Source organism: Gambusia affinis, linkage group LG07 (genome assembly GCF_019740435.1).
Source record: "Gambusia affinis linkage group LG07, SWU_Gaff_1.0, whole genome shotgun sequence".
NCBI classification, from domain to species: domain Eukaryota; kingdom Metazoa; phylum Chordata; class Actinopteri; order Cyprinodontiformes; family Poeciliidae; genus Gambusia; species Gambusia affinis.
The window spans coordinates 5,446,383-5,457,876 of NC_057874.1; the positions used below are offsets into that span (position 1 = coordinate 5,446,383).

An 11,494-nucleotide genomic window follows, 5' to 3' on the forward strand; every position below is an offset into this window, starting at 1 on the left:
ATCACCTGGAGCGCCGTGATAACAGCCGTGGTTTGGTGCTTTTTTTTTTTTTAATTCGTGGTGGAAATCATCCGAGATACTCGGCCGTTATCAACGTGACGCAAGCAGCGCGCAGGGACATAAAGGAAGAGCAGAGGAACTAAGATTTAAAACGGCCTTCCAGGGCCACAAACCCACCGGCCATATTTGTATTTCATAAATAAATGACACGGTCAAATGTGATTTTTTTTTTCTCTCTCTCTCTCTCTTGTAGCTGTAAATATGTAACATCTTCCATCTTGCAGGCTCTTTCTCTTAGGACCAGAGAGGTGTGTCTTGTCAAAAAAAAAAAAAGTTGTCTCCAACCCCTCCCACGGACTGTCTCGTAAGCCCTAAACTTTGCTGCTGGTTGAAGAAGTTGCTCTTGTAGCCATCAGCCTGCGGCGAGTCAGTCACTCCGTCAGTCAGTCACTCCGTCAGTCAGTCACTCCGTCAGTCAGTCACTCCGTCCGTCGACTTGACCTGGAACTCTTTCCGCTGGGTTGTAGAAATTTTGTGAGCATCCACTCTGGTAGGTGACCACTTCATCTCATGATGTTCTCCAGTTGTCTCTTTAATTGTTTTTGCTCATTTTTTTAAATTAAAATAAATATTTTAAAAAATTCGAGGGATTCTGATTGGCCACTTTTGGGATCAGAAGTTCATTTTGAGGCGGAAACTTTTTAATGAAACGGTAAGTATTGGCGTTTCCTCTTAATCAAAGGAATCTATTTTATAGATTTTTTTTCAAATATATTTTCCTCCATACTGGTTCTAAATTGAGTTAGGAAAAATGGTTTAAATAATTTTATCAAAACAAACAAAAAAAACCCAAAACATTTCAAGCACTTAATGCTCAGTTTAGGACGAATTGTGTGTTTGTAATTATGAAGTTGCATTTAAATGTATTCATGTGAAACTTCTACCTTGAGGTGTCGTCACACTTTTGTTTTCAGATTTCTATTAATCAGATCAGATTTTCTTTTCGTCCTGCGTGTTTCTGACTTTATCATCGCAGGTGGACATATTCAGAATTATAATAACAAGTTCTTATCAGATTTTCTCAGACTTTATCTCGCGCTATCAGCCACTTCTCTTCCCTCTTCTCTTTCCTGCAAAGATCCTGAGCGAGATTGACTCTGACTTTTACCACGACTGTGATATTTCTTACTTTAACCACTTTTTATATTCTTGAAAATAAATGCTCTGGGGAAGATTTTCTGTCGTTCTCTAAGGCGTGAGAAGAAGGAGAAAAAAACCAAACAGAATCCTTTTTTCTTTCTGTGTGTTTTGTTTTTCATTCCCTCGGGCATTTCTTCAGCCGACCTCCAAACCGGCACACCTATTCTGCTTTAAGGCCACCTAGTAACCGTTCGGTCACTGGCTGCACCACTACTTTTAAAGTGCCGGTTATTTTTAGTTGTTACTTTCAGCCACAGTCAAATGAGGATCCTAGAAAAGGAAGTTTGAAAAAGCCTGCTGTCGAGAGATCTCGTCCCTGATAACTTCAAGTTGCACTTGTTGTGTTAGCGAACGACGATGACGCTCTATCTGCCTCCATCAGAGTCGCCTGCGTTGGCAGAGCGGAGTGTCGGGACGAGTGACGGATCTGTGTTTTTATTTCAGGGTGAAAGTGATCATGGAGGATTCGTCAGACCAGTCCCACTGGGCGTCTCCCTCCCTGCTCAGCTCCGACCCCCTCGCCGGCTTCCCCTCTGACCCGGGCCTGCTGACCGCCGGGGAAGAAGGAGAGGCCTTTTTCTCAGCCGCAGACGCCGATTACGCCGGGCTGTCCTCGTTCTTCCCCAACCCGAGCCACAGCCGAGCGCCGTCCAGCTACAGACACAACTCCGGTGAGCGCCGGCGATCCCTCTGCATCCTCTGACCCGGGGGGTGGAGGGGTCCAAACAGTTTACCCCCAAGGGCAAATACTCAGCGGCCATCCCCTAATGAAAAACCAGCAATAAATTACACATGCAATATTTAATGGAAAAAAAGTAAAATAAAATAAAAAAACCCAGCAACAAATTATTGTGAGTGTGAAGAAAAAGTGTCAGATGTTTGTCTTTATAAAAGAAATGCTAACATTTACTGGAAGGGTTTTTAGACACAAACCTGGAGTCTTCATGAATGTTCACGACATTTGGGAAAGAATGACACTTTAAAAATGGCAACTTTTTAATGCAAACGTTAAACTTTTTTGTGGAATACAAAAACAAAATGGATTTTCCATTGAGCGATGCAGGTTGCTTTCCATTGTTTGATAAATAGTTAATCTACTGAATTAAGTTAATATTAACTTAACTAATATCATTTAATATTAATTGACACCATTATTCAGTAAACGGTGACACGTTCAATGCAAAGTCGCACTAACAGTGTCACTGTTTACTGAATTACACAAATAAAGTGTTACCAAAGAAATATGTTCAGTTTACTAAACCTTTTGGGCCTAATATCTTTTTTTTTTTTTGGGGGGGGGGTTATTAAAATATTTTAATCTATTCCTGGTCACAACAAAAAAAAGAAGTTCCTTTAAAAACCTCGTTGTGTGAAGCCAAGTAAATGAGTGCGTGTGTTCAAGTCTGTTTTGGGGTGAACAGTCTCTTCATGTTTTCTCTGATATTTACCATGATAAAAAAGAAACATGGCTGGTGAAAGAAAAAACACTTTGCGTTAGGCTTAATATTTTCCCTTTGAGATGTAAATTTGTAAATGAAATCCTCATCCTAAAATAGACTCCGTCTGAAAAAAACAAAACAGGAGATTCAACTTAAAAAAAGAGCTAATTTGTTACAAGTAAACAACTTGTAACAAATGTTAAGTTGTCATGTTAAGCAAACGTAAATAAAGTAAGTTTGACAAACTTAATTTGATTAAATGTAACAAATGAACTCATTTCTTTTAAGCTGGAGTTCCATTCTCTTTTTTTCAGTAAAGTTTTAATTCACTAAGCAGTTAGATTTATTCCTGTGTTGAGCTGCAGTGGAGGCCCAGATGAATGTATTTAAAAGGCGACTGCTCTGAAACCCACACTTGGTGATTTCATTCCTGCTTCTCTGTGTGGTCTAAAGTCCGGCAGGTGTACGCCTCCCCAGGCCTCCTCAGTAACCTCCAGCTCCTGGACGGGCCCCCGAGCCACCCGCTGAGCTCGCCCTACAGCCCCGCGGCCTCCACCTGGAGCGGCAGCCCGCTCACCAAGACGCCGCTGCACTCGCACACCCCGACCTCCCTGTACTCCCCCGGGATGGCCTCCTCCTTCACCGCCTCCAGGGACGGATACCCTTCCCCCGGAAGGGAGGGCAGGGAGAGCCCCCGTCTCCAGGAGGCCCTCAAAGCGGAGCGTCTGAGCCCCCTGGGCGGCTCGGGTGCCAGCAGCAACTTCCTGAACCTGACCCCCGCCGCCGGGAGCATGTACACCCCCTCGTCGCACTCGCACCCCCACATGCTGAGCCCCTACAGCTCGTACATGAGCGGACCGCAGGACTACGGCTCGCCGGCCCTCTACTCCAGCGCCGGCGCCTGGATCAGCCCGTCCTACTCCCCGAAGCTCCGCAATAAGCTGAGGCCGACCACTCCAGGTGAGACTGAGTACATATGTATATGTTGTTTGTCAGCCTAAGTTTCTGTTAATTATGACGATTTCTCCCTTTTACTTAATGGAAATGTGACATTTAAAAGTGAAATATTGCATCAAACCAATAATAATAATAATAAAAAAGTTTAGTATGGAATAGCGAGTTTAATGGAAGAACGTTTAATGCCTGCTTAGCTGTTGTCAATTTTCTCCTGGTCGCTGCCCCCCTCTTGGCCACCTCTTAGGAACACCACTGTTGGATTGGTATAAAAACTTCCTTGTGTAAAAATGCCAGTTTCATGATATTTAAAACAGAATGTTAAACTTGATGAAAGACAATTATTTTAGATTTTCGAAGGAAAGAGTTATTTCAGTTAAAATTATGTTAATTCATTATTTTTAACATAATTTTAATACACAAATGTAAACACATATATAGAAATCAGCTAGAGATATTTTCTAAACAGCCTTGTCTTTTTGTCAGTAGTACAACAAACCCCTCCTTACAGCCAGCTGACTTGACAGTGCACAGCAGCAGTTTAATTCAGTTTATTTGTGTTTTGCAAATTTCTAACAAATGTCATCTCAAAGAATTTTAAAAGACAAACGAATCTAATTCATATACAGTTACAAAAAAAAACCCAACATATAAATAAACCTATCCAATTCAGTCATGCAGAAAAATTCTAATTCACGTAAATATTTTCCAACTCAATCCTAGTTAGTATAGAAAACTTTCCATTTGGTTAAACATAAAAAGCTATTTACTTACTGAAGTCAAGGTGATTGCATCAGGTTGATGGGGAAGTGTGAGTGAGAGATAGGAGCCTTAATAAACTCAAGTCACTGTGACACTTTCTTCAGGATGTCAATAAAAGGCCTGAAGCTGTAGAAACATCAGGGTGGAGGTTTTAGTCTTCAGGCTGTCACCTTGGTACCGTTAGCCGCCTCGTGCAGGATTTTATACACAATGCTAATTACAGTATAGCAAACCGATTTACACTGATAAACAAAACGAGATTTCAGGAAAGCTCACTGAGCAGAAATGTTGGAAGTCGTTTCCATTTCACGACGGCTCAGCAAAACAGCTACATGATGGCAACTTGTCTTGGCTGGAAGTTGCCAAAACTTGCAATTAAGTTTCTATCAACGCATTGTCACAAAATGCAAGCTAACCCAAACATCTGCCAGAGAAGGCAAGGGAAATGTCAAGGAAGGAGTATTCCTTTTTTATATATATATATATATATATATATATATATATACATATATATATATATATATATATATATATATATATATATATATATATATATTTACACACATGTTGTTCCTTTTCTACAGAGGCCCGAGAGTGTGTAAACTGCGGAGCCACTGCGACGCCCCTGTGGCGCAGGGACGGTACCGGACACTACCTGTGCAACGCCTGCGGACTGTACCACAAGATGAACGGCCAGAACCGACCTCTGATCCGGCCCAAGAAGAGACTGGTGGGACTCGCTCCTTCTCGGAGATGCTAAGCACACCTGCTGCTGCGGAAACCTAAATTGTTGCGTTATTGTTTTGTTTCTTTTTGTTTGTTTGTTGTTTTTTATTTTTTATTTTTTCCTCGCGCGTGTTTCAGATCGTGAGCAAGCGCGCGGGTACCGTGTGCGCCAACTGTCACACCAGCACGACGACGCTGTGGCGGCGCAACGCCAGCGGGGAGCCCGTGTGCAACGCCTGCGGACTCTACTTCAAACTGCACAATGTGAGGCCCAGAGACGGCCCGAGGCAGAAGCGAGTTATGCGGCTGCTTTGGGTCATTACATCAGTTTTACTATTTTTTTAATGGCAACTGTTTTATTTTTATATAAGAAGACACGATGAAGTTTATTTCTTTCAGTTTTGCAGTGATGAATTGCACACACTGCAAAGACACAAAATCTTACCAAGTAGTTTTGTTTAGTTTCGAGTGGAGATAAACGAGTAGACTTGAGATAAGGCAAAACTAACTGACAAGTAACATTTCTGAAAGGTGTAGGAGCTTGTTTTAAGTCAAGAATTCCATAATATTGATTTAAAAAAAATACTTATTCTATTCTACTACTTATTCTTTAATTATCACATGGGAAATTGTTGCGTTATAAGAGAAATAATCTGCCAAAGTAACTCATATTTTTCATGAATATTAAGGAATTATTGACTTAAACAAGCTCCTGAAATGTTACTTGTAAGCTAGTTTTGTCCTTTCTTAAGTATGCTAAGATATTTGCTCTAGAAACTAGACAAAAATACTTGGTAAGACTTTGTGTTTTTGCAGTGCAAAACCACATAAAAAAAAAACCAAGATAATAAACTTGTTGAATTGTTTACTGTAAATTCACTGTTACTGTCAAATTGTTGACATGCCACATAAGCCACATTGGCAATAAATCAATAATTGCGATAGACGTGATCAATATCGGTAGATCATACGTCTGATAGAATTCAATAATTTTACTGATTTCCGATCCAGAACCGCATAGCATTCTGGGGGATGTAGGCAGAGGAAAGGCTGTAGCCACTCAATCTGTCTCAGCTAGTTGAGTCACTCAACTAGCTATGAGTGGTTCTCTCCTTGGTTACCTGGCAACAACCTGTTGAGTAACTTGCGTAGGAGCAATTTTTAAAATAAAAAACAATGTGTGAAAAGTGTGGATAAAAGAAGAAAGGTCACAGCACTAGCTTAGCAGTATTTCAGATATTTAAAACAAAAAACTAATCAATAAATATCAATATCGACGGATATGAAATGCTAATATTGTAATATGTCTTTCAGCAATATTGTCCAACCTTACTGGCACACTTTAATATCAATCTCCACTTCAAAATTCAAATTAATTCAGTTAATTAAGCCAATAGGTTTAATAACACTAGCATGACGTAAGCTAATTATGAATGATGCTAAAGACAGGTTACACACATAGTGTAGCGTGGGAATGATGCAGCACCTGCATCATTCTGCAAATCTTCTTAGGGCCCCAGAAAGATTCGGGCCGGCCCTGTTGAGGCCCCCCATGAGGTCAAAGCAACATTTCCAACCCGACGTAGAATCCTGGTGGGGGACATTTGTGTCATAACTCCTCTCGTCTCCTGCCCAGGTCAACCGACCGCTCACCATGAAGAAGGAAGGCATCCAGACCCGCAACCGGAAAGTCTCCAACAAGAACAAGAAGAGCAAGAAGGCCGCCATGTTGGAGCCGTACTTGGACGCGGTCCAGCCGCCTCCCCTGGACGACAACGGCGGGCCCTTTTCCCTCGGCCCCGGGACTCTGCTGACCTACAGCCACACGCCGCACCTCCTCCCCACCCCGACCCCGCTGCACCCCTCCGCCGGCCTGCCCTACGCGCACCACCTCAACTCCGGCATGGTGCCCACTCTGGTGTGACCCTGCAGCAGCTACAGCTCCTGCTTCCTCCTTCGTCTAGCGTGGGATTGTACATAAATGATGATTTGTTTATTATTATTTTTTCCACTGTATTATTATTATTATTATTTTTTTTATCGCATCTGTCGTTGACATATTTTGGCGCGCAAAGCCAGATAAAAACCCCTCCACGGAGGTTGCTGCACATGTAGACACACTGATGACAGATTTGCTCCTTTTGTAAATACAAAACAAGCGTCTGATTTGCTGCCGGCGTCTGTTTCAGGTGAAATAATGTGACGTTACACAGGAGTTTTAATGTTCTCTGTTGTGTATTTGCATACATGATCTAACCGCACCAAAGCTGCAGAGAGAAGAATAAAATGTTTGACTTTATAAGCTTGACTGGCGAGGGGTTTTGTTTTAGGTCATTTGAATCCGCAGCAGCTCTGTGGCCTGGCCAAAGTGCTGCCTCCTGTGTGCAGGCATTGTCCTCCTCCACGCAGACACAGTGGTGCCTTTGTGCGGCCACTGATCCACTTTGACAGTGTAATTGTACAAAGTCGCTATGCAAATACCCCCTGCCCCACACCTATCTTTTTCCGCAGAAGTGACAAACACTCAACTAAAGTGCAACACTTACACCTGGTTTGATGCTTCTGCCAGTTTGTTTCCCCGTTGAGGAACAACTGGGCGTCTGTCTCACTGACACGCATTGAAGGCCATGTTTTTATTTTCACTAACTCGTCCCTGAAGGGGGCGTTTTGTGTGAAACCTTTTTCCATTTCCCATTCTCATTTGCCCTGCTTGTGTCCAAAGATCAGACGCTATGGTTATCAGAGGTAATACTATTGTGTCAAGCTGAAAGTGCTGAGTAACGAAAGCATGTTAGAGAAATAACCAGGGTATTCTCACGCTGTGTCAGCGTTCCAGTCCAGGGGTTTTCTGCTTCTTTCTTCCTCTTTCTGATTTTCACACACTTAGCAGGTAAGCAAATATCAGCACATTCTTGCTGTGTAGACCAAATGAACACATCTGTCTTCAGCTGTTTGTTGTTTTCTGACTTCTGGGGGGGAAAAACCTCCAAATTCCCCGAAGAAAGGCCTTAAAGGGGCAGTAGCCCAGGGCCCCACTTTTTTTGGGGGGGGCGGGGGGCAAGACTTTTCTTTTACCCTCTTTTTTTCTGTGAATATATGTTTTGCTTTGTACTTTATATAAAACATATAGGACCATATAAATTAAATTGTATGAAAATGTTGGGATTTTTATGAAAATAAACAATACTCAAGTATTTGAAAATTGAGAAGGTATAGCAATTTTTTAGGAACAACATGCATTAAGTCATATATAACACATGCCTTGTGTTACAATTTGATTTTTTTTTTCTCAAGTGGATAAGGTACTTCCCAGTGGACCTCGTCCTTGTAAATCCGACCCTTGATGTGACCTTTTGAACTTCACAGCAAACATTTTTTCAGGATTGTGTTGATAACTAATGTTTCTGCTCCCCCCCGGGACTCTGACGCATGACACTCTAAATGTGACTTTTAAAGGTTTCCACAAACCTGAATCTATTAAAGTTTATTTAATTTTTGTACTTGTGATACAGTAAAGGGATGCATAACTATGGAGGAGAAAGTAGGTTGTGTGTTTTCTTTCCTCTTTATCACAAATAAAATCCAAAACGTGAGTGGTGTAGAATATGTTTTTTGCAGCCCTCAGTCAGACTGGATGTTGCTTTTCTTTCCATGGATCTGAGGGTTTTGTCAAAGTGAAGGATGGTTTTGAGTCCTAACCCATCAGCTGTCTACTAGAAAGTTGCTCTGATAAAGTTTTAGTTTGGCCCTGCATCACTTATTCAAATGGGTTGGATGCAGCCACGGCATCTGCAGGTTTCAGCAAGTCAATTTTAAGACTTTTTAATGCCACCCCTAATCAAATTTAAGACCAAAACAACTATAATGATAGAGGATCCTGTTGTTTTATAATCAAAGACAGCAAAAACTGTGAAGTGTCTGGGCTCTTGGTATCAGCTTTGTGTTTCCGACTCTTTACAGACATAAACACCACAATGTCAAGCTTTGTTTTTTCCTTTTCCACAACATGCATCTAGCCTCCTGCAGGCTGGCAACAAAAGTTACAAAAATAAACGTTTTCCAGACAATTTACAAGGAATTTGTACTTATCATACACAAAGAAGCTACCAAGATAGACTTTTTACATCCTTATTATAGTAGCAACAATACAGGTTCAACCATATATACATATTTACGCTTAAACCGCCTCAATAACATGATTAAGGTGTCTGCAGGTATCTAAAATGTTTGCCTGACAGAAAAAACACATGAAAAAAATACATATCAGTTCTGTGATTTATGTTTTTAAGGCCAACTTTCTCCCTTGAACATGCAAATTGCATGTTAACTAATAAGTGCAGCTTTATTTTTCTTTTCACGTCCCAAAAACATACAATTTTTATTCCACTTATTTCTATGGTTGTTTCACAAGAAGAAAACCCACAGCTGCACTGTGATTGTTTCTATAGAGGAATCCTGCTCAATAAGGCAGATAAAGCTGTTTCATGTTGATCACACTTGTGGTCGTGTCTCAGAAGATTAGATTAGAGTATTGAGGCAAAGCTTCTGGCTGACTTTTGTGGCAGGAAAAACGAAAACAAAAATGGTTTCACATCGCCATGAAAACATCCCGCCACCTTCGAATATATGGAACTTAACAGCGCCTTTTAAAGCGGCTAGTAACAAACACAGCACTGAGGCAAGCACGTGTGATGCATGTTTTTTTTTTTTTTATGCTGAGCAGCAGGGTTGGGGTTGCTCAGTAAGGACTGCAAGATGACTGATAAGTTATCACTGAGGCCACAGACCCCAGAGCATCCACCTGCTGCCGGCTCCGCCGCTCTCATCCTCCCTGTCCGTTAGTCGGCCAGGGCCTCTCTGGGTGGTTTTATAAGTGACATACACAAACACACACTTTGCAGTAATTGTCCGTGAAAAAAAAAGACTATCGCTATCAAAGAGTTTGGTGGTGGCTGCTTTGTTTTTGCTTTTTTTAAATAACTGATTGGATTGGATCCTGGCAGCTCTCATAATCTGTGTGGCTGAACGTTTGCTTCATGCCTCACTGCAGGCGTCAAGGAGAAATAATACTTTCATTTATGCATTTGGTTTCATCTTGTTGAACACAGATCAGCGAACATCTGGCAATACCCTCCACCCATACACACACACACACACACAAGTGTGGCCAACTTTCTTGGCCACACTCTTCGCCAAGAAAGTTGTAAAAACTTCTTTTTTGTTGTTGTTGTTGATTCAGAGCTGGCAAATGCCAGTCAGCCGTTACAAACAAACCGTTTCATTCTTCATTGAGACAGGAATTGTTGCATAAAGTTAGATAACCTTCTCAGTCTAGTGATTATTTTTACTTTATTGTTTCCTCTAAAACCACCCTGAGGTGTAGACCCCCGCAAGGATTATCTGACCTGGAAATATACTACAAAGTTAATAATAAAAATATACTAATAAAAAGCACAAGGAAACGACTGAAAGGGAGGTGGGGGGAGAGGCACGAGATGTGAAGAAAAAGTCACATCCATAATTTATATCCTTTCCTCAACTGTCTCTATCTGCTGTTTATCTGCAGCAGCTGTCGGCTCTGCTCTGGGGAAATGGCAGCAAATGACAGGGATAGATTAGCAACCACAGGCCCGCTCCAGTTCACTCACAGAACCATCCGTTAGTGGCGAAAAGCTTCTCTGCTGCTGCTGTACCCTACGCTTTAATTTCCAGAGCAGACTGGGAGGACCTGCAGAGATGACTTCATTCTGGCTGTGACTACTCGGTTAAAAGTTGTTTCCTGTAAAACTCCACAATAGCCAAATATGCTGTCAGTGACTCTAAGTTGGCTTTTTGTAGGTGTGAATTAATTTTTAATAAATTCCGACAGTATAGCATGTAAAAAAAATAATAATAAAAAAATCAAAACAAATTGGTTCATCTCCGGCGAAAAAGTGCATTTCGATAAACACCAGCGGGATAGCGGTTAAAGAATGTCGAGCTCAGACCTCGTGGTGCGCTGGCGCCCTCTGGCGGCTCATATGCAACACTACTCCTGACAACTGAAGCTCAACGGACCACAAACTCAAAGCAGACGACTTATAAAAGTATCCAAACCACTAATTTCTTACACAACTTGTATTCAAAGTGTCTTATCCGGTGTTTATCCAACACAAACACATGAAAATAAATGGAAGAAAACAAATAATCTTAATTTTTTAAATTGACAAAAGTATAGAAAGTATGGCATGCATTCCCTCTGAAAGTTAAAAACACCTCAACTGTAGCTCAAATAGTCACTCTTAATCATGTCATATTTGTATTTATTATGTTTATGTCAAATTAACAGAAAGTTGACTCATCTCACTGTAACCAAAAGGTTATAAGCAAGTTATTTGATTTTTTGACCACATAACTTACTCTTTCCAGATATA

The 11,494-nt window shown here is 41.3% G+C and overlaps 1 protein-coding gene across 1 annotated transcript; it reads left to right on the plus strand.

Annotated features, from left to right (window-relative positions):
* Positions 1 to 394: 394 nt before the first annotated feature.
* Positions 395 to 7,380, plus strand: gata1a (GATA binding protein 1a). The gene is made up of 6 exons (XM_044121823.1): positions 395 to 550; positions 1,645 to 1,871; positions 3,093 to 3,599; positions 4,940 to 5,085; positions 5,220 to 5,345; positions 6,718 to 7,380. The coding sequence occupies exons 2-6, from the start codon at positions 1,658 to 1,660 to the stop codon at positions 7,003 to 7,005; spliced, it is 1,281 nt and encodes a 426-aa protein (XP_043977758.1). The 5' UTR covers positions 395 to 550; positions 1,645 to 1,657; the 3' UTR covers positions 7,006 to 7,380.
* Positions 7,381 to 11,494: the final 4,114 nt, after the last annotated feature.

Coding starts and splice junctions, on each gene's coding strand:
- gata1a (XM_044121823.1), top strand. CDS start 1,658: ATGGAGGATTCGTCAGACCAGTCCCACTGGGCGTCTCCCTCCCTGCTC. Junction 5,086..5,219: donor TCCGGCCCAAGAAGAGACTG/GTGGGACTCGCT, acceptor CGCGTGTTTCAG/ATCGTGAGCAAGCGCGCGGG. Junction 5,346..6,717: donor TCTACTTCAAACTGCACAAT/GTGAGGCCCAGA, acceptor TCTCCTGCCCAG/GTCAACCGACCGCTCACCAT.